Source organism: Juglans microcarpa x Juglans regia, chromosome 3D, assembly GCF_004785595.1.
Source record: "Juglans microcarpa x Juglans regia isolate MS1-56 chromosome 3D, Jm3101_v1.0, whole genome shotgun sequence".
Classification (NCBI taxonomy): Eukaryota; Viridiplantae; Streptophyta; class Magnoliopsida; order Fagales; family Juglandaceae; genus Juglans; species Juglans microcarpa x Juglans regia.
This window is the reverse complement of record NC_054598.1, coordinates 3,396,527-3,419,851: the sequence shown is the minus strand read 5'-3', so window position 1 is coordinate 3,419,851 and position 23,325 is coordinate 3,396,527. Positions and strand designations below refer to the sequence as shown.

General features: G+C 37.1%; 4 protein-coding genes across 6 annotated transcripts in view; 2 read left to right on the top strand and 2 right to left on the bottom strand.

The window, feature by feature from the left end:
- Nucleotides 1–2,597: 2,597 nt before the first annotated feature.
- Nucleotides 2,598–5,285, bottom strand: LOC121255471 (glycine-rich RNA-binding protein RZ1A-like). Of its 3 annotated transcripts, none has more exons than XM_041155817.1 (4): nt 5,062–5,285; nt 3,805–3,931; nt 2,931–3,475; nt 2,598–2,853 (listed from the first exon to the last, which is right to left on the bottom strand). In XM_041155817.1, the coding sequence occupies exons 1-3, from the start codon at nt 5,277–5,279 to the stop codon at nt 2,951–2,953; spliced, it is 870 nt and encodes a 289-aa protein (XP_041011751.1). In that variant the 5' UTR covers nt 5,280–5,285; the 3' UTR covers nt 2,598–2,853; nt 2,931–2,950. The 3 variants fall into 3 exon arrangements, with proteins under 3 accessions (XP_041011751.1, XP_041011752.1, XP_041011753.1); XM_041155818.1 differs by having other exon boundaries at nt 3,805–3,928; XM_041155819.1 differs by having other exon boundaries at nt 3,805–3,923; nt 5,062–5,201.
- A 1,176-nt stretch (nt 5,286–6,461) lies between these two features.
- LOC121255465 (peroxidase 43) lies at nt 6,462–10,053 on the top strand. Its single transcript, XM_041155811.1, has 4 exons — nt 6,462–6,800; nt 6,894–7,076; nt 7,176–7,338; nt 9,530–10,053. Exons 1-4 carry the CDS (start codon nt 6,606–6,608, stop codon nt 9,952–9,954), a joined length of 966 nt encoding a protein of 321 aa, XP_041011745.1. The 5' UTR covers nt 6,462–6,605; the 3' UTR covers nt 9,955–10,053.
- Nucleotides 10,054–12,398: 2,345 nt separating this feature from the next.
- Nucleotides 12,399–14,849, top strand: LOC121255519 (putative clathrin assembly protein At4g02650). The gene is made up of 2 exons (XM_041155884.1): nt 12,399–13,053; nt 13,215–14,849. Exons 1-2 carry the CDS (start codon nt 12,399–12,401, stop codon nt 14,327–14,329), a joined length of 1,770 nt encoding a protein of 589 aa, XP_041011818.1. The 3' UTR covers nt 14,330–14,849.
- Nucleotides 14,850–15,385: 536 nt separating this feature from the next.
- Nucleotides 15,386–23,325, bottom strand: part of LOC121255383 (phosphatidylserine decarboxylase proenzyme 2-like) — a 32,792-nt gene continuing 24,852 nt past the window's right edge. The window contains exons 16-21 of the mRNA XM_041155678.1: nt 22,603–22,698; nt 22,428–22,502; nt 22,238–22,330; nt 21,416–21,502; nt 21,270–21,320; nt 15,386–15,653 (exon numbers count right to left, since the gene is read on the bottom strand). Coding sequence (XP_041011612.1) covers nt 15,504–15,653; nt 21,270–21,320; nt 21,416–21,502; nt 22,238–22,330; nt 22,428–22,502; nt 22,603–22,698 — 552 coding nt within the window. The 3' untranslated portion in view covers nt 15,386–15,503. The remainder of the gene's footprint in view (nt 15,654–21,269; nt 21,321–21,415; nt 21,503–22,237; nt 22,331–22,427; nt 22,503–22,602; nt 22,699–23,325) is intronic.

Here is a 23,325-nt window from a genome sequence, read left to right as displayed (position 1 = left end):
TCTATCTGCATGGGTTATTGTTATAAAGTGGTTTTGGTGAAGTGATCAATTGAATAAGGTTGTCGGTCTGAAGATCGCATGGTCTTTATTCTTCATCATCTTCTTCTGATCTTCAGTTTTTATATGTCCAGTACTTAAGATTTTCGTTTTCCAAATCTGGATTGCTCATCACATGATCAGTCATATCATGCTACTATGGCATATGATCAGGACTATGATCTGCAAGTGTTTTCTTCCATTGAACAATGATTTGGAACGTGTTTTAATTGATCTGTAGATCATGAATATGAAATATTTAAGCATGCAGATGGGAAAAAAGGCACATTGTTCGATCTGTTTCAATGAGGGACATGATCAGTTGCATATATATATATATATATATACATCTATGTGCTCTAAATTTATTCCTTGTTAACGTGCGGACATCGATTAAGAAGCGAAAAGGCCGTTGGTGTGAAGCATTTAATTAGCAGTGCCGAAGGAGTCCCTTTTTTTTGGAGCTTGTGTTTGAGCTTTTGTCAGAGAATGAGTTTCAGAACTCGTGCGATTAATCTGCAATACGTATTTTGCGGGGAACTGCAAGGTTGGCCATTTGTACTTGTCCTTGCTCTTTTCCACGTGTTTTTGTATTGTTATTCCCTTCCATAATGTTGTCCACTTAAGAGAGACAGTAATGGAGGCTAGCTAGGCTGCTAACCCAAAGGATCATGTAACGAACAATCACCATTTTTCTCTTTAAGAATCCTTTTTTCATGAATTATCTTTATTTTAAAAAATATTCCTTTTGAGCAAGAAAATTATGCCACATCTTTCTCATTAGCATCCACCTCTTTTCCAATAAGAAATAACTAGTTTGCGAAATTATCCATCCGAATCAATCCAAGTAAAATTCATATTCATCATCTTTTCATTATCTCCCAACATCACTGAACAAATCCATCCACATGTTGTAGTCTTGTTGGTTTTGGTTTGGGCCTTTATTGTTATAGGCCCATTCCGCCCCGTGATTTCGGGTTAGCAAGTTTTCCCTTGCTCCACTATTCAGCTATTATTTAGCAAGTGATTCGTAGAATTGCTCATTTCACCCAACCATCTAAAGGCTCGACTGACATTTCAATCGTCTTTTCAAATAGATTACACATACGAATCAATATAAAAATCAAGAGTCCAACATCCCAAATTTATTTTTTGGTGTGAAACTCACTGGGAGATACAGGTAAAAAAAAGTGGAAAGTCTATTGGAATTTGAGCGACATGACACACACACAAATAAACAACAGAAAATGAAAACTTCGTAATTGTTTGGATTGAACCCTTTTTTCTGTTTTTTCATAATCAATGCCGAAGTATAAGATCCCCAATTAATAATTATCAGTTCATCCATCTTTTTGATTGCCAAAGCACGAATTTTTAGCCGAAATTAACATCCATCACACAGGGGCAAGGAAATGAATAACAACAATTTCTAAATGCATTTGATGAGATTCTTGATAAAAGAACGATACAGGTTGCATATGAATAAAAACATAAAAAACAATACAGCATAAAACAGAACCATACAGATGTTCACACATCTATATTACACATGCATAATTTAATAAGAGCTTCTCATAAATCAAAATTTGCTCAAATTTAAAAGGGCCAACATTTCATGAGCAACATGGCAAAACGAAAAATCTACGACAATCGAAATAATAATGTTCCCTGTTTAAACTCTTAAAAGGTTTAACAAAGGACTAGGGGCAAAGCTGGCAGCAAATCCTCGATGGGGAATCTGACCAGAAGCCCAACCTCGGGCTCAAGGGTCAAATAGAATCAATATGTGACCCCATTACTGACTCAGGAAGCACTATCTGACGTGAAAGAAACTTTAACCATTTATCTGAATCTCAGGAAACAAGACCAAAAGATCATTCACGGGTATCGGAAAAACGAGAGAGCAAAAATCTTCCATCCAACAAGAGCATTGCAGAACATGGGTCCATAAGAAGGAACAAGGAATAAAAAAAACAACGGGCAGCAGTCATTGCATTCATCAAGAACCTCAACACAACCTGCCATATGTTTCCACAAAATGGATCTCTCCAACAGGGCGCCATGCAGAAGATGAGGGTGGCTTATGTTGAATTTAAGTGCAGATGGCTTGTTGCAGTCGAAAACACTTTTTCACAATTTTAAAACTAAAACCACACATGTCCAATTAGCAACAAAGAAACCCAATCACGTATCCATAAAGACCATAAATAGCGAAGCATCCTGCCAAAAGGTTAATAACATTAATATTGCGTAAGGAATAAATTCAGAACTACCATCATGTACCATGCACGTATAAGAAAGATATATTACCCGCTTGACTCCTGTTTTTAGTAGAATACTGAAACAGGGTAGCCAAAATGGGCATTCTACTTCTACAACCACTTCTACTTCCCAAGTGAAAAGAAGCAAACTTCCCAAGGACATATACCCATGAATTGGTCCTCCAAATACCCCATCCAACCAACAAGCTTCTGATTTTGCAATTGCCTATGAGAATTACTCAATGAAGATCGGGCAGCAATAATGATATGTGGAATTCTATGCATGAAAGTCACAAGATATCCAGCAGCAATAATGGCATTCTTAGACTACAAGACCAATTTCGAAAGTCCATGTCAAGCAAGCATAATATCCCGGACCAAAACATCGAAATGAGCATTTTTGGAACACAAAGCAGGTGAGTATCGTGCCAGTTTTTGCACTTCAAACTACTGATAGACTAGAATGATCCACCCTGACAATATTCATAAGAATGTATCCAGCAAATAAACTTGAACGCTTCTGAAAACAGCAACTGCAGCACGTCCAATTCCGTATCTGCAATGGCACGACATAATTCAGTCACAGCCAAAGTAACCACAAAGGACATGCAAAGTTCAGTACATGCTGCATACCACAATCAGAAGCAACCATTCTATCCAGAGCGAAAGCCCCCACCACTACGACGTTCATAAGGTCCACTGCGGTCACGATTGTACCGATCAGATCCAGAACTTCCACGACTACCAGAATCCCTGTTGCGCCCACCAAATCGATCTCCATTTCGATCAGGACCATAACGGCCACCCCCACCACCACCCCCGCCACCAGATCTATCATCCCTTCCACCATACTTGCCCCCTCTTGCCCCTTCACTTGGACACTCCCTAGCAAAATGTCCAGGCTTCCCACACTTGAAGCACTCTCCACCATTAGATCCACGCCCACCTCCACCTCCATAGTCACGGTTACGGTCACGATCACGACCACGGTCACGGCTGCGGTCACTGTCATGATCTCTACTTGAACCTTGGTGAGGCTGAGCTTTATCAACAGTAATAGTCCGCCCATCTAAATCCATTCCATTCATCGCCTCAATAGCATCATCCATTGCATTCTTATCATCAAAAGTGACAAACCCAAATCCACGAGAACGCCCAGAGAACTTGTCAACAACTACCTATATAGAGAAAACCATCTTATACATCAGAATAACCATTAAACCTTGAGTTCAATTCACGTGAAAAAATTTGAACAGTTAAATGAGTTTCAATTACACCACAAAATACATTTTATAATTTCCAACCATCAAAACATGTCTTTGATGGGCATTACAGATTCTCCTTCAAATCAACAAAACCTCACGGAAATGAAGTCATCCAAAATAACTCATAGTTGAGCTTAGGAAGTCTCTCCACCATCACTGCAGCAGAAACCAACTCCAGGGCAAACGCAAAGGGAAACTAGTTTCAAATTGAAACATATTCATAAACATTAAAGGATCATTACCTTTGCCTCAAGAAGCTTTCCAAACTTTTCAAATGCATCTTTCAGAGCTCTGTCAGATGTTGACCATGAAAGGCCACCGATAAAGCAGCGATATTCCACCTCTTCAGACATAATTAAAACTGCACTTCTTCCAATTACAAAATAGGCTCATGATTACAATTACTTATATAAATAAACAGAAGTTGTCTGAGACAACCAATCATAACCATACAACACAACCAACCATTTCTAGTAAGAAGAATATGGAAAATAATTAAAATTCATAACTACAAGACGCTTATTTTATTTTTAATTTTTACAAATAAACAGCTGCACATTGGTTGGAAAATGCAAGTGATATACAAACAACATCCACAGAGACAATCCATGGTAACGAAAATCAGCATATCAATTGATATCTGTGTTGTTTGTAAGGTATCCTGTTTGCAAATGGTGTTTACTTAGCAAGAAAATAATATTAGCAAATATAATCATACTCTGGTTTTATATAGTAATTATGTATCATGAGCGAAGCATAGAATGACAGGATAAAATACCGGTCAATCTCTTCCAAATTCTGATGGCTAAATTCATCTCCAACAGATCATTACCAGATCTGGTAAATTGCCCACATCTTGAAACACTTCAATTTTTACACGGTTCAATATATAAAATGAAACAAGAAATATAATAGAAATCAACGGGGAAAAAGAAGATGGCCAAGCATACTTAATCACAACACACGAACTCAAGCAATTCTGTTCCCATTAGGAAACCTATCAACTTTCGTAGCTTAAAGATGTAAAAACTAAATCATTATAAATCAAAGGAAGCGGGACGCATATTTCTTATATGCCATAATTAGCATGGTAGAATAGAAAAATGCCCCAAAGAAACGCAACCCCTAATTGTCCACAAAATTCCCAAGGAGAAAGAAAGCTGCACTAGATTTACCTCTTTACCCGACTATAGACCGTAAAAATTACTTTAAAATTAACCCAAAACCCTTTTTCTCGGATAATTATAGCCTTTGACAAATAAATCTTAATTATCCAAAAGCAGCCAAAAGGAGAACCTTTCCTTCTCGGAAACTTGATATAGAATGAAAGAAGAAAACATTAATCTCAGAAACGCAAAAGAAGATGGCATGAATAGGTAATTCAAGGGAAATTTTATATTATGATCGCAATAATTATGATTCAAGAAAATCCAATTAGGCTCTTCGAAAGAAAGTAAAATCTAAATTAGTAAAAGCTAAACAAAGATGAATGGGCGTACCGATCGACGCGAGATTCAGATCTGAAAGAGAGAATACGAGGGTTCGCTTGCGATATTCCGAAAGAGGGAGAGTGCGGCGGAAGATGAATAGGGTGTGGAATTTGCAGTAGCAATATCGCACTTAGCAGAATAGGGTGGAGACGCACGGGCCACGGGCAATGGGTAACTTTTACTCCTTTTATTCCATCGTGGTGGGAATTGGAGAATTCACTTTTCATTACAACCCTTAAACTATGACATTTTTCATTTTTCACCCCACATTATTAATAATCAATTTATATCCCAAATTATAAATGTTTTACGGTCTCGTTCGAGATTTAACTATTAATAATTTAATATGAATAGGACATAGAAAAGTTATATAATCATGTGAACAATTATATTTTATTAAGAGTGTAGAGATTAAAACACTTTGTATTTTAAAATTTAAAATGAAATATATTCAATAGTTTGAACAATTTATTTAAAGATTCATTTTATTTGAAATATATTTAAAATGCTCTAGTTTTATATTGCTGATTTGATAGAATTTAGTTCATAAGATAAGTTTAAAATGAAATATATTTAAAATGCTCTAGTTTTTATATTGCCGATTTGATAGAATTTAGTCTATAAGATAAATTTAAAATTATATTTTTTTATAAATAAAATTTTGTTATATCGATAATGTAGAAGATATTTTTTTTACACAAATTTATAGGTAGAGATCTTTTTTTTTTTTTTTTAATCATGACAAAATATACAGAAATATTTTATAAAATAAAAGATGAAATAAAATCATCATGATTTGTTTAAGTTCTCTTTTGAAAATTTATAAAAAATTATTATTATTATTATTTTATGATGGATGAGTCTCATTGTTCTTAAAAGACTTCTACAAAATTCGCAAGAAGTAAACTTATGCTTAGAATTATTCAAAAATGAAAATGTATAAATTAAAGAAAAATGATTTGTGTAAATTTTAAATAGACAAATTATGTGGACTTTGCAAAAAAGTAGATTATACTTTAAGTTATTTATTAGTGAGACTTTTTTTTTTTTTTTTTTGAGAAAAGTTATTTTGCCTTCCCAATTGTACCACTCAAATGTATTATTTGATAAATATTTTTTTTAGTGATTAAAGAAATAATTTTAAGTATATTGATGTATTTTTTTTAAAAAATATTTAAATATATTAAAAAATATGAATAGAAAAATAAAAAAAATTACAAAAGTAATTAGCGGTAAGTGTGATGGTAGAGGAATATCGCTCATTTTTTTTATACAAAATTTATTTATTTGAGACATTGCTTTAAATTAAATTAAATGGTGTAGTTATGCAAGGTGACAGCGCATGCAGCATGCAGTCTAGTCGACACATTGCATGCGCCAACATATCCTCATTCTGTCAGCATATTAAGAGCCACCGAGATTCCGTCTCTAACCTAACTTTCCCCCTCATGATTCGCTTTGATCAGTACTCTCTCCGCCTTCGATATTCGTATCTTTCTTAAGCCCATCCGTTTAATTCATAACCAGGGGCCGGCGGACGATATACGGCAATCATGTCGATTCATTTGGTTCTCGTACTTGCACTTTTTATTGGGATTTCTAAGGGTCAACTCAGAATCGGTTTCTACGCTGAAACATGCCCGGAAGCCGAGTCCATAGTCCGTGCTGTTGTCCAGGATGCCATTCTCTCTAAAGCTAACACAGCCGCCGCCTTGCTCAGGCTCCACTTCCATGACTGCTTTGTTGAGGTCTCTCTCTCTCTCTCTCTCTCTCAAACACACTTGCGCTCGGCACATTCATATGCAAGTATTGATCGGTGGGATTTTTTATGGCATCTTTAGGGCTGTGATGGTTCAATCTTGATCGAAAATGGTCCAAACGCCGAGAGACATGCATTTGGACATCAAGGCGTTGTAGGGTTTGAAGTGATAGAGAAAGCCAAAGCAGAGTTGGAAACAGTATGTCGAGGCGTGGTTTCTTGCGCAGACATCGTGGCCTTAGCAGCTCGAGACGCCATAGCCTTGGTACTTGTTTTCCCGGCCATTTTTTTATGCTTTAATTTAATATTATATATTACTTGTTTCTGTTGTAAGTGATATCACGTGCATGTTGTACAACTACAGGCAAATGGACCAGCTTACCAGGTTCCAACTGGCCGCAGAGATGGCCGGGTTTCCAACGTCACATTGGCAGCTGAAATGCCGGATGTTAGTGATACAATTCAGCAACTTAAGGCCAAGTTTTTGCAGAAGGGACTAACGGAGAAAGACCTAGTGCTTCTCAGTGGTATTATGCCTCTCTCTCTCTCTCTCTCTCTCTCTCTCTCTCTCACATGCAGCTTGGATGAACTTATGGTTGGTGAAACGTGGAAGGGAAATGAATAAAAGCTTTTTTTTTTTTTTTTTTTTTTTTTGGGATACCATATATATGATCAATGAAGTAATCTTGCAAAAGACATGAGTACCCTGTCTAGAAAAACATGAAATATATAACCATCTTGATCAGTCTTTAGTTTGTAACTTCAATTAATCAAGATCATCAATGATATGTATAAATGCTAAAAATACACACACAGATATACATATACATATATATATATAAATTATATTTTCATTCATTTTAGGTGGAAATACGGCAAAAAAACCCAAGCCTAGCTGCATATGGAAATAAATTTTGTTATAGATGTCGCCTCAGAATGCACTTCGATAAATGTACATAATAATGCCTCCCGATCTTTATCGGTTTCTGCCTGCTGGTCCCCGGCCACGTGGTCCATAGCTAGCATGCAAAGCATCGATCTAGCCATCTGGGTTGAGTTTAATTTATTTCTAGGTTAGTCTTTTTGGATACATTTGATGGATAGAACTAAAATGTTAGTAGTTTACGGATTTACTCTTTCTGGATATGTTCGATCGATAGAAGTATACGTTGCATATTGTGATATTAAATATGTAAATTTATTGGGTTATTATTTATTTACGTGAACTACTATTTCAAAGAGATCTATTGGTTCAATGGTAATGATGTGTTGTTTCAAGTGAAAGGATAGGAATTTGAAACTCTACAAGTACAATTAAATTGATTTTTGAAGCATTGCACCATATTAAAGTGTCTTGATCAATGTGCAAGCACTCAAGTGTTTTGACTGTTTGACTCAAGTGCAAGGCTTGACCAACCCAAACATTGTGTCTGTCCAAGTCCAACACTTCACAAAATAAATCAAATTGCACTTGTGGAGTTTCAAACTTCTACCATTTCATTTGAAACAATACATCATTACCACTAAACCAATGCATATTTTTGAGATACTGATTCATATAAATAAATAGTAACCCACATTCAATAAATTTTACATATTTAATATCATAATCTATAATAAATATAATGATCTCTCACTTAGATTGCAATATTAAATTTTCAATCAAATACTGATATTCTTATGTATACAAGAAGGTATCGCTCGACTTAAACATTTAATTAGTGTAAGTATCTCAAATTTTTAATAAAGTCAATAGTGACCTAAGCTTAAACCAAGACTCTATACGTTAAGAACGAAAATACCATACACGTGATTCTATCTAATTTTAGCAATATAACTCACAAATTATTTGCAGTAATCCACGTGCTCCATCCTGACATTCATGAACATTTACAAAAGTAACCCTTAAAGTTTTGCTACAAGTTGTCTCCACCTCTTATGTTCACGAAGGTAAATTTCATTTTTGTGTCTCTGTTACTTTAGACACTTGTACAACTATTGAACTTCATTAAGAGTATAATATTCATCCTACATTTAGCATAACAACCGGCATTGACCATCGTGGAAGGATTTCTCACATTAAAATAAATTTCAGTGTTACCTCAATTACATACTGTAATTTGTTATTACTCATTAAACCTTAAACTATTTATTAATAATGTAAGAGACACTTTTGGAGACTCGAACTAATGCCCTCTATTTTCCAAGAGAGGCACCTGACCACTAAGTTAGGCATGCTCTTTGATCTTTAAGTGAAATATTATGACCTTTAAACCAGTAACTACCAGTTGAAAAGTCACAAGTTAAGCATTGTGATCTTTCATATGGTTCCACTTCATTATCTATAAATAGGGAATGAGAGTGAGACCCATAAATTTATTCATTCCATTCTTCCATATTTTCAGCCACTTACATAATTTTATAGAAAAATTTTGAAAAAAATTTTAGAATTGTTATCTGCAGTTGGTGATTTTATTATATTCTGAAAGAGAATTACTTATAATCTTGTAGCAAATTTTTTTGAGTGAAGGTAATTATTACTTTAAAAATAGTATTCTCCACATCTCAAAATTATATTTATTTTCAGATTAATGTATTCTTACAATTTTCTTCAACAGTATCCATCACATAACTTTAATTAACTGGTTTCCTACCTGATATATATCAATGATTATCACATTAATAACCCCATTAATTCATACTGAAACTAACTCTCAGCTGCACATACGGTGGGAACAACAGCATGCTTCTTCATGACAAGACGGCTTTACAACTTTTTCCCAGCAGGTGGAGGAGCAGATCCAGCTATCAACCCTGCTTTTCTTCCAGAGTTGAGGGCCAGGTGCCCCCAAAATGGAGATGTTAATTCGCGATTGCCAATCGATCGTGGGAGCGAGCAAACATTTGATAAGCATATTTTGCAGAACATAAAGGACGGGTTTGCTGTGCTAGAATCTGATGCTAGACTTAATGACGATGAGACAACCAAGAGTATAATAGACTCCTACTTTGGTTTCCTCAATCCATTATTTGGACCATCTTTTGAGGCAGATTTTGTGGAATCCATCGTGAAGATGGGGCAGATTGGCGTCAAGACTGGTTTCCGCGGGGGAATTAGGCATGTATGTGCAGCTTTTAATTGAATGTATACGAGCTTAATTTAAAGGCCAACATACAATTATTGAATTCTCCATGGCCGGGGAGATTAGCTTGCATATGCCTTTAATTATATATTTTGTTTGTTGAAACAGGTTAGTTTTTTAATTTACTTTATATCCTTAATATTATCATGGAGATCACATCACATGATTGCTATTAAAGTAATTATTACAAGAAATTAAGCGGCTGTAATTATCCGAACGAGAAATGAAATTCCCACGTCAATTTGCACAACAGTTTGCACAAGAGTCCTAGGTGCCATTAGTTCTCTCTTTTTTCTTTTTTTCTTTTTCTCACACAAGGGGCTAAAGTTGTAAGAAGGGGCAAGATCCAGAATTTCAAACCCCATACCACACGAGAGCTCACCTCGTCTCTCCCAAAAATTTCAAACCCAAATCGGGCCACCACCATCCACAATGGTGCGCTCAACAGAGTTCATACTAAATAATCTCCGTTGCCAAAGCTTCCATGACAAAACATAACCACATAGTGCGCTCAACAGAGCTTACACTAAACATCTTTATTATCCTTATATAAATTATGCTAAACAAGTTCTCAAAAATCAAATGATAAAAAAAAAAAAAAAACCTAGAGAGGGTATGTGTTAGAGACAAGCACTGCTTGTATCTATCCGATAGGTTGGGTTAAGATTACGTGAGTGTAACTATGATTCTCTCTTAGGGAACGGCAAGAAATTTTTTTGGACCCTTTAGTGCGTGTAAAGTAGTTATTTTTTTTCCCTTTTAGAAGATGGGTATGTTGTGGAGTTTGTCTGGGGACTCGATGGCATGCATGGGGATGAGTTTGTTCTCGTGACTCCAACAACTCCAAGTCGGCCCATGAGAGAGAGTAGTGAGATTGGAGCTCATCGAAGGCCTTATTCAGAGAGAAAACTCTCTACAATACCGATGTGGACGGTGGTGGCCAGATTTTGGATTTAAAATTTGGGAGAGACGAGGTGAGGTGCGACGTGGGTTTGAGCATATTTCCAATTTTTTTCTTGTACAATTTTAAACTTTAGTCTCCCCCAACGCAAGCCCCTTGTGTGAGAAAAAGGAAAAAATTAATGCCACTGTAAAATGTTGTGTAACTTGATGTAGGTATATCATTTCTCTATCCGAACAAATAAAGCAACTGCTGGATAGACAATCACGTTATCAATGCAAAACCTAGCTAGCAGTGACGACGTACCATTAATGATTTCTATGCGTCTCATATATGTACCATTGATCGAAACCATTAACCACAAGTTGTTGGTTTAGGAAAAGTCATTCACCATTTTTCGAGCTAGGTTTTTCTGTGCATGGATGCTCTCGTACGTTTATGATGCCCAACGGCATAGATGTGATAATTGTTAAAGCTGCTAGCGGGAATATTATTAATCCATAAACAAACATGTAGATATATCTGTAGTATATTCTAATTAATATAGCTTATATTTGAAAAGTACGAGTTTCTAAGACTAGTATAACAATGAAGGACCTTGAATTAGCAAATGGAATACTTACACGCCACATGGATGATTACCTCCCCCAGAGTCCCCGAAGTTTTATGCTCCAATCACGGCTAATACATGGTGAATGGAAAGGTTAGCTAAGCTGGAGACAGACACAAATTAAAGAGGAGAAGATATATAGCTACAGATTTACTTTTCTTCCGGCCTGTTGATCTCTTTCTTCTAAGCATCCATTGAACAATCTTTTGACCGCTGGGTAAGAAATTTATAAATCTCTCGGCCTTTAGGTACAAAGCATGCATATATATTTATTTTGATGGAATATTCATCATGTACACCAATAGTTTTCAATCTCATGTGCTTTTTAAACAGTATTTCAATCATATAAGAAATCAATTCCCTTTGTATAGCTCATCACATGCATTAGCGGTGTCCCTGGACTGGATAAGCCACAGACTATATATATCTATATATATATATATATATATATATATATATATGATACACATGAACATTCATCCTAAAAAATAATCAATTCTGTATAAATACGTTGCCTCTTTATCCCTATCTAGCGACTGATTATGCATGATACCCAACTATCATTGTAAAATAATATGAATTGATATTGAGTGTATGCCGGCAGGTAAAAGATACATGTATGTACAATATATCATGTGTAGGATATTTTCTGATCAACTTGTTTAAGATATGTATATGTACATATATATATGTACTTTGATGGCTTTCTCTTTAGGGTGAAAACCCACAGGAGTATCACACCTGCAAGAGAAGCAGAGAATTGAATAAAAAATGCTTGTTTAATTGATGTGATGATCATCGATCCTAGCTATTTCCTACATACATGGCTTTTAACAAATTTCGAATCACTTGATAGGTGTATTTATCTGTTTTCCCCCCTTTCTGATCAGATCATCCTCACCGAGTCAAAACAAACAATTGTGAAATAAATCCATGGGAGCGAGCAAGATCAGAAAAGCTCTAGGAGCAGTGAAGGACACAACCAGCATAGGCCTTGCAAAAGTAGGAAGCAGCGCTTCCCTGGCCGACCTTGACATTGCCATTGTGAAGGCAACCAGACACGATGAATACCCGGCTGAGGAGAGGCATATTCGTGAGATACTCAGCTTGACATGCTACTCGCGTGCCTTCATCAGTGCTTGCGTCAACACCCTCTCCAGGCGCCTCAACAAGACCAGGAATTGGATCGTCGCACTTAAGACGCTCATGGTGATTCAACGCCTACTATTAGAGGGAGATCCTGCATATGAGCAAGAAGTATTTTTCGCAACCAGACAGGGGACTCGTCTTCTCAACATGTCAGATTTTCGCGACTCTTCCCAATCCAATTCATGGGACTATTCCTCGTTTGTTCGCACATATGCACTTTACCTCGACGAACGGCTTGAGTTTAGGATGCAAAGCCGGCGGGGGAAACGCGGTGGGCACTGTTCTGATCACGAAGATCATGATCATGATCAGGAGGCCATGGCCAACCATGCTGGTCCAAGAGCCACACCGGTGTGTGAGATGAGGACTGAGCTTATATTTTCTAGGGTACAACATTTGCAACAGCTCCTCGAACGCTTCTTAGCATGTCGCCCAGCAGGTCTGTATTATTTACCACATGATATATATTTGCGTCTTTACTGTCATGATATACGACCAATTGATCGACAAACCATATCATTGTTTGAGCTTTTCATTCAAGAATCGAAATCTTTTAAAGCATTCAGATTAACTAATAATATCAATTTTGGATTGAAACAGGTGTCGCAAAGACCAACCGGGTTGTGATTGTGGCTCTCTACCCTATTGTGAAAGAGAGTTTCCACATATATTACGACATAACAGAAATATTGGGTATCTTAGTCGACCGTTTCATGGAGCTAGAGGTCATCGATTGCGTGAGGGTCTACGAGGTCTTCTGCCGTGTCGGCAAGCAGTTTGACGAGCTTGAAATGTTCTACGCCTGGTGCAACAGTACCGGAATTGGGCGTTCTTCTGAATTCCCTGAACTTGAGAAAATTACCGCAAAGAAACTTGAGCTCATGGATGAGTTCATCCGAGAGAAGTCGGCTTTGGCGCAAAGCATAAAACCAAAGTCTCAAGAAGAGAAAAAGGAAGAGACTGATCAAGAGGCTGCAGAAAAAAATGAAGAAGATATGAACGCTATAAAGGCTCTACCACCACCAGAGGGTTTCACTGAAGCCTCAGTTGAGGAAGAGAAAAAGGAAGAAACGAAAGAAGAGTGCGAGGAAGCCAAAGTTACACAACAAGAGGGTGATCTGTTGAACCTAGGAGATGACGCAATAACAAGCGAAGAACATGCAGACAAACTAGCCTTAGCCTTATTTGATGGCGTTGCGCCACCGGCAACAAACGAAGCGCCAGCTCTTACCTGGGAGGCCTTCAATGACGAGAAAACAGACTGGGAGACAACGTTGGTTCAATCAGCAAGCAATCTCTCAGGTCAGAAGGCGACACTTGGCGGCGGTTTTGACATGTTGTTGCTTGACGGCATGTATAAACAGTCGGCCACAACTGCAGCCATGGCCGGGCCAGATTATGGGACGAGTACTGGGAGTGCGAGTAGCGTGGCACTTGGATCAACCGGAAAACCAGCAATGCTGGCATTGCCGGCACCGCCAACACCAGAGGGTGGTTCAACTTCTACGACAAGTGCAGATCCATTTGCGGCGTCACTAGCAGTGCCAGCCCCGGCGTATGTGCAAATGTCGGAGATGGAGAAAAAGCAGAAACTGTTGGTGGAAGAACAGTTGATGTGGCAGCAGTACGCAAGGGATGGGATGCAAGGGCAGATTGGAATGACAAAGATACAGCCCCACAATCCTTACAACATGGGAGGTTACACACACAGCTAGTAGTACTGAGGCTAATTTCTCTGTTAATTGCTTGTAACAGTTCACCTTTGTGTTTGATCCTTTATCTCTTCTCCGGCCACTTGTCTTTCCTCTTCTTTTTTTGTTTCGTGTATAGATAGGCATTCGGTATGATAAGGGGAAAATATATCTTTGTAATTAATAGTGCCATTGCCATTAGTACATTACTCTTAAGAAAACATAAAAATATTTCCATCTTACTACACCCTCCTCAAATAAGAAAAAATAAATGCATCAAGTAAACCTTACAATATTTATTTCTATCTGCACAAATATTCAAGTAGCATTAAATGAACAATATATAAGATTCATTTTATATGTATATCTTTTTATCACTTGAAGCTCTCAAATTCGAGTAAATATTTGAAATGTTTTACTAATACACCTAACTCAATTAATATAGAAGCCTTACAGCCATAAAAAAATATATTAATAATGTTTTGTACTTAATTTTATAAATGTAACGAGTCAAATACTAAATGATGGATTTACATACCAACTTATAGGTGGCATAACCATTAATACGTATATACGCGTACATATATGTTGTGGGTACATTAATTAGTTTCCTCATTAAAGTTCAAAATCTACCTCCAAGCGTATATGCCAACATGTAACCAATTCCATATTATTAAAATTTTATAATTATACAAGTAATTATAATAATGACATCGTCTAATAAGATGAGAGTAATGCCATATCATCTTCATTTTGAGATTATCTAATAATTAGCACTAAATCAAATATAACTTATAGTGTTCTGCTATATACTGTTATCTAGCCTCATTCTTGTTACAATATACTGATGTGATATTGACTATTAATTATGTTAGATAAATTCTTGTTTTTCAAAATAATAAATTTAAAGTTTGATGAATGATGTCACACCAACACAGTAAAATGTAAATAAAATAAATGTGTAATATACAAGAATTTTCTTCTTGTAATTTTTTTTTTTTTTGTAAAAAACTACTATTCCATTTCAATTAATTATTACGTCAAGGAAAAAACAGAAATAATAATGCAAGTACCGTATCCTTAAAAAGTAACACGCATGCGATTAATTGCAAAGAAGATTCTGGCTTGAATTCAGTCCAAGTAAAAATATACAAATTTAAATTTACTCAACAGGTATCCCATAGAAGAATGAATGATCTCACTCCCCTAAATTACAGCTTTGCAAATTCGGCAACGCAAATTCTGAGAGCCTCTTTTTAGAGACACCCAACTTCATTCCAACAGAAACCAATGTCTCCAGTGCTCTGGCACTATTTGATAGGAGGTCCTCGTCTATCTCAATTGCATCCTGCAGAAAGCCGCACGGATTAAGCTACATACTTTACAAGATGGCTATATTCAGAAAAACTTCCGCATATGCATCTCAATGCAATGCGCAAAAAACCCCAAATTCTCGAGGCATTTTTCTTTTTCTATATTGGAGAAATGCAAAATTTGTAACACACCCCAAGTGTTTGGCAAAAATACACAAAGAAAAGCCCACTTCGAGGAGAGCACCCCTCCAGAATAAAGAGGAAGAAGAAAATGATGAAAGAGAATAACTTTGATTCAGTTTTTGCATGCCATTACAAGACGGACGTTCCACTACATATACCGACAGAACCCTTAACAAACTCACGGGCAGGGCCAACACACTAAAACAAAAGAAAAAGACATAAGCATAACAGGGGTAATATGTAGAAAAGTGGGCCACAGCCCAACCCCAACTTATCAAGCCAATTACACACTAAAGGCCACAGGCCGACTCCAGCAACCTGCCCAAGCCCACCATGGCTTCGGCCAACTACTGTCACTGTAAATTGAACTGTAATAAACCCTCTCACTTCAAAGCACCTTGTGGGTGCGGGTATGCTTGTTTGAGTTGTGTGGGTAAACTGAACTTTCTATTACTTTTTGGATTAAGCCTTTCTTGCTATGGTCAATCTCCCTTGATTGCACAGGAGCCGAGTGCAAGAAAAAATTGAGGCATAATAGTGCAACCCACAACTTCAACACCCTGCTGTCTTGTTTTGAAGCTCAGTTTCGGAATTAAAATACCAAGAAGAAGTTCTATGCCGCTGGACTTTGCTCTGCCAAACATCCAAGCAATTGAGACTGCCATTGTCGCAATGAGAACAGCAAGGACGGCTATTACCAAAACAGGCCATCTTAAGTTCCCAGGTACAGACACATAAAATCCAACATTCTCAATTAAATGATTCTCAGATAGATATGCAGCCTGCCCCATATATGCAAGAATCAAATCTGAATAAACAGACGTGAAAGCAATCTTGATTGATATATGTGAAAAGTGTCCAAAATCTGCAAACATGGCTTCCGAACCTGTTATGCACAAAAGAATTCCACCCGGGGACATCCAACCTTTGCCTTCAGTGTTCCTTAAAAATTGAGACATGTAACATGGAGAAAATTCCCGATAGACATGAGGGTTCCAACGAAATATGTTATATATCCCCATGCCACTAATGCACAAAAGCCATGTCAAAACTAGAGGAGCAAACAAGAACCCCATACTGGGAGTGTCATAATGTTGAAGGGCAAACAGGCCTATCAATATGATGCATGCAACTGGAACTTCAACATTTGCATCAGAACCACTAAGTTTTAATAGCTGCCTCCCATCACAATTAAGAAGAACTGCTGGCACAGCAAGCTGATTAATACTTCAACGATAATATTTCTCCGCATGACCTTAGTGATGAAGCTCACCTTCTTCTTCTTCTTCTTCTTCTTCTTGGCATCCTTGTACACACTAAGCACATCCTCACCATATTGCGCTCTACCATAGGCCCTTAAAAGAGATGATATGTTGCCCAACTCGGGAAAAATCCATTGTTGATCATTTCCTTGTAAATGGCTTTCGCCTGCTGAGGCCTTTTAGGTCTTTCCATAGCATCCGACAAAGTATTATATATAACCAAGTTAGGCTTCGCATCAAGAGCCTTCATCCCTTCAAAAACATTCAAGCACCCGTCAAAGTTTCCTAACACCCCATAGGCTTTAATGCATGTCAAGAATGTGACATTATCAGATTTTAACCCTCCTCAAGCATTTCATCAAACAGATTCTCTTCTCTCACCAAATCCTTATACTTCTGGGCTTCTGATCAAGAATCACTTCACTATTTGGTTTCACAATCACAGCATCTTGTTCCAAAATTCTATCCCCTAAAGCCCCCAGAACTCCATAATTAATTGGGTCTAATTCAAACAATTTTCTAGCAGAAACCTCACCGAGCTCAATGTTTTTGTGAATTCAAGCCCCAAGAAGGGAACTCCAGACCACAGAGTCAGGCCTCACCTTCATTTCCTTAATCAAGTCATAAGCCATGTTGAGATGGCCAGCATGCCCAAGAAGATCAACCAAACATGCGTAATGCTCTACCCCAGGTTCTATGCCAAATTCATGGTCTATGCCAAAAGACCAGCATGGCTGCAAGCAGCTAGAACCGAGGTAAAAGTGACACGATTTGGTTTGACCTCAGTGGTAATCATCTTATAGAAGACTTCCAGAGCTTCTATGGCTCGGCCATGCATTCCATAACCAACAATCATGGCAGTCCATGACTTTACATTCTTCTCCTTCATGCAATCAAATGCATTTCTCGCCACTTCAACTCTCCCACATTTGCTATACATGTCAACAATAGAGGTACCCACAAATACATTCTCCTCCAAACCCATTTTTATAACCTGGTCACGTATGCATGCCCCAATTTGCAGGGCCCCTGAGTTCACACTGGCCAATAGCCGATAAAGTCACTGCATATATGTTACCAACGGCATCCTCTCTGTCAGAGAGACTAGAGAGTCCCATCAAGTCCTTGACATACCCAGGGAAATCCTCCATGGTTTTGGCTGTTGGTTCTTCATCCTTGTGAGCCACGATCACAGAAGAGCAAAAGCAGAGCACGACAAGTGGCAGGCGAGGAGGGAATCTCAGGGCCATTTCTATTTTCTCTTTCTCTATCAAAGGGCAATGAGGTGGCAATACATCGAGCAACCGAGGGGTGAAACTCTTATCTACCAAAACTTGCAAATCTAAGAAGCTTTTCCATTGTTCTCCACCAAAGATTACATGAACCCTTCGAAGAGTGGCTTCAACAGCAAATTGAATTGCCATGGAAGCTTTCTTCTCATCGTTGATTTTCTTTATTTCCATATCCTTGCTTTCAAGAAGAGATTCTATTAACTTCAGCTTCTCCTCAACCTTTGACAGCTCTTCAATAAGCACTTCAACGGCCTTTTCTCTAAGTCATTCGTAGAACTTCAAGGCCTTTACCTCTGCCTGGGCCTCACTGTCGAGGTTACGGTTGAGGCTGGGCCTCAACAACACTTTCCCCCGTGACGAGCTCTTCCCTTTCTTAAACGTAGCGGCCACGGCGACGCGTGAATGTACATTGGCTCAGCACTGCCATTGCTGGCGTATGTCGTCATCACCGCTGTCCCAGGAGCCAACACCCCTACTTTGGACTCCTCCGCCATAATAGCTGATCTGACAGACTCCACAATTCCAGCTATTTCAACCATAGAGATTTCAACCGTAGATGCAGGTTCTCCTTCTTCCTGTATTGCACACATCTGGTCCTGCAACTTGCTAGAATTTTCTATAAAGTTGTTCGCAAATTCCTTTAAATGTTGCTGGAATTCTTTGTGGCCTTCCTGTGTTGGGATGGTGTCTTGATTTCCAGTAGAAAAAATGCCATAACAAAAGTTCGCTCAATTGTCACTCGAGCTAGTCTCAAACAAAGAGTTCGCTCGATGCAAGAGCGAAAAGTGGGCTTGAGCAAAGGTCAAATAGAATGTTTGCTCGATGCACGCTCGACACTCCGTTCAAGAGAACTTATGGAAATTAGGTCTTCTCACGCCGCCCACTATATATATGTAATGTTATTACCTTTAGGAAAAGAGAGAGATGTGAGAGCTGTGGCCAAAACAGAGAGAAAAGAGAGAGAACTCCTTTTGTGAGATTTGAGAGCTCATTAGGTGTATTGGGGTTTTAGGATTGAGGAGTAATTTCTCTCTTGTACTCCATTTTTGTGTTAGTGAATTCCTTGTGATCAAATCCGCCAATGGACGTAGGCTATTGTTCAAGCTGAACCACTTATATCTTGGTGTTCTTCATGTAATTGTCGAATTTGTTGTTGTCTGTTTCCGCTACTCTACTTCTAGATCGTCCCTAGATCTCCATCCGCCATAACACTGTTTGCTCTACTAGTTCCATGATTTTCTAGAGTGATGCAAGAATTTCTTGCATATTTTTGTAAATTCTTGATAGCATGGAGACCGGTGTCTCTCTGATATCAATTTGTAACACACCCCAAGTGTTTGGCAAAAATACACAAAGGAAAGCTCACTTCGAGGGGAGCACCTCCAGAAAAAAGAAGAAGAAGAAAATGAGGAAAGAGAAAATAACTTTGATTCAATTTTTGCATGCCATTACAAGAGAGATGTTCCACTAGAAAGAACCCTTAACAAACTCATGGGCCAAGGGCCAACACACTAAAAAAGAAAAAAAAAAAAAAAGGACATAAGCATAACAGACGTAATAAGTAGAAAGTGGGCCATGTCCCAACCCCCACTTATCAAGCTAATTACATACTAAAGGCCACAGGCCGACTCCAGCAACCTACCCAAGCCCACCAGGGCTTCGACCCTCTACTGTCACTGTAAACTGAACTATGACAAAATTCAAGACAAGAAGAAAGTTTTTGATAGGAAGACGAGAAGAAAGTTTTAACAATTTCTATTTTAACATTAAATAGACGCCATAAGTCATCACCATTATTACACAAAAGTTATTTATTAAGTTCCCGATATCGCAGAAGTTTCACCTAGAAAGCTATAAATTCCATTATAAATATTGTACTCTAAAATTAAAGGGAACACAGTATTCTTTTCCTAAGTTTCCTAATACAAGGCCATTCTTGAATCAACATTGTCTTGTAGGGTGACGAGTAAAGGATTCTACATTTCAGTTTAAATCTATTCTTCAACCACTCTTACTTTGTGCAATTAATTCTTCAATAAAATGTGTTGAGAGAATCACCATAACAAATGAAAAAGGAAAATTAAAAAAGAAAAAAAAATATATATACACATATATAAATGAATGCTCTAGGTTTTGAAACTAACATATAAAGTATCATATAAAGAAAATGAGACATATTAATATCTTTAAAACTAAATCATAATAATGTATGGGAGGCATATTTTGGCAAGACAGCGAGAACATATGAAGATGATTGCGATTTGCACAGGATTCTACAAATACATTTACGAGGGATGGGACAACAAAATGTAGTCAATAATATAATTCCTCAGAACAGCCTTGTTGTTTTTTAGTAGTAGAAAATTTTATTGTTAGAAACACGAAAAGCATAGCCCAAGTACACATAACATATAACACTTGATTGAAAAATAGGAAAAAGATACAATAAAATTATGAAAACTCAGCCAATTACAATCTGGCTTACTTAACAAAATCATTAGTTTTGGAGAAAATATTTATCACGTGTGCAAATAAAATTGAAAATTAATATCATTTCTGTAAACCGAGAACAATACTCCAAGTGCAAAAACTTCGGTCAAATGCTGAAAAATTAAAACTGAGATACATATCAAGTTCATGAATACAAACGAGTGCTACCTGATCATAATGCATATTTCTTTTCTTTTTTTTTTTTTTTTTTTGTTTTGCCCATTTACGTACTAACCTGAGTATGGTTCTAATAATGAAAAACTTAGTATCGATGACTTTTTTTTTATAAGTTAGTATCAATGACTAATATGTCAAATGTCTCAAAAAATTGTATTTGTTCTTCTTAGGATATAAAAATGAAAGTAAATAGAACTTATACCACTTATAAACTTTAAAATTAAAACTCAAGCATTCTTTTACCAACCTTCTCGAAAACGCAAATAACAGTGCTTCCACCAAATGAGAAATATCCGAACTGTACAAGACAATAAAATACCAATCAGAAAACCAAGATGATATACTTCAATGCAAAAATAATAAATAAACAGGATCAAATTATGAATCATAAACCTCGTCTCCCTTCTTGACATGGTCGCCCTCCTTCTTTGAAAAGGTGATGCTGCCAACCATAGTTGCTCCTATTGCAATGAATGCCACCTGTAGCCAAAATTCGATACTGATATTCTAATATATCTCTCCAGGATTTGCAAGGAATAAACTGATCATTTCTCTCCTATATAAACAATAACTATATTTCTTTGTAAGTAATAAAAAATATAGAAAGCACAAGCCGATCCTGCCACCCGTTCGCTTTCTTTAACTCTACATGAAGCTTGAACTGCCACTTCTGCAGTTGCCTTCAATTTCAAAATTACTTCTGAAGTAGAGGTGACAACTTATTTCTCCAAGCAAACACAGCTTAAAAAAATGTGAACATGAAAGGGGAGAAGACCCATGAACTATAAGATTGACAGAAGAATGTGACCAAACATGGGTATCAGGAAAATGCCTTGGCAGCCACCCAATTTATCACGTTCAATTCAAATTTTGAGAACTTGAGCATAACAAGTTCTGAGGGAAATGAAACCAACATTACAAGGGTGTGGTCAAACTTGAAACCAGATGAGCAGAAACAATGCTAGAAACTGATCATAAGAAAGTGATGTGCAAGGCAATGTTACAGTTGAAATAATTTAAATAACATAGAACATGACCAGAAATTATATCTGATGAGTCACTTGGTTTTATCATTACTTTATTGATGAAGTCAATAGGCATGGCCCATGCACACAAGACGTATACATGGGAGACACTCAAGTAGGACTTGGTTTTATCATCATAAATGAGAGAATATTTAAAAAAATTCAAAGACAGATGATTGCATCGACAAACCTTTCCAAAATCCGTGGTTGAAATAACTGATACCACTCGCTTGTTCTCAGTGAAGACATTACAATACTTGCTATTCACAGCAATGGGGTTAACCTGGGTAAAAAGAAATGTAAGCCAGGATTTCTGACGACAAACAAGAAAACAAATACAAATAGAATGTGGCTTTTATAGTATAGATTTGTCCATGTACCGTATATAAGCATCCAGGTATGTTTACAAATTGCTCAACAGTTCCAGAGACTGGAAAATGAAAGCGATGATAATCCTGAAACAATTGATAGGTGTTGAAGTTTAAAAGTTGATTTGGATTGAGTTTAAGAAACATTCACAGTACAATGTAAATAAGGAAAGATTTTGAGAAATACCTGGGGTGCCAAACGAAATATCACTAAGGCTCCATCAATAAAAGAACCAGAAGATACATCTTGTCCCAAAAGGCCTTGAATTGAAAACTTACGACCCTAATATTAACCAATGACATGAGAACAAAATTACCCCAGACATCAAATTAAACAAGAAATATATTAAGAATAAGTGCATGGAGTATGGCAATTTGAAGAACATAAACAAGTTACAGTTACAGTTTCTTAGTGACGTATATAACAAGTTTTCCCGCTCCCTCAATGCAAGTTACACATTAGTGAAGCAACATCCAGACTTTCCTTGGTGATTTATATAACAAGTAGCTGGGAGAGATGAAGTGTGGCTAGATGTCTGGATTAGATGCTGGAACCTAATGATGAAAATTGCAAGCACGATGATACAGCCTCATTGAAATGTGTAGTTCCAATCCTCAGATGGCAGAACTCTTTCATTCAAACAAGTTTTTTGGACAAAACATGTTGAGTTTAAGTGCATGTTTGGGATTGTGGTGGATAATTTAGCTTTTAGCTTAAGGCTTATAGTTGCAGAACCCAAGTAATAAGCATTACTATTAAAAAGTTATTTACTGTTTGAAAACCATATTTCTAAAGCACTTTCAAACATGTTATATTTGTTTGGAAACAAATTTAAAAAAGTGTTTTTTGATGTAGAAATGACATAAAAGATCATTTCATTTTTTAAAGATCATGACCATATCCTTGATA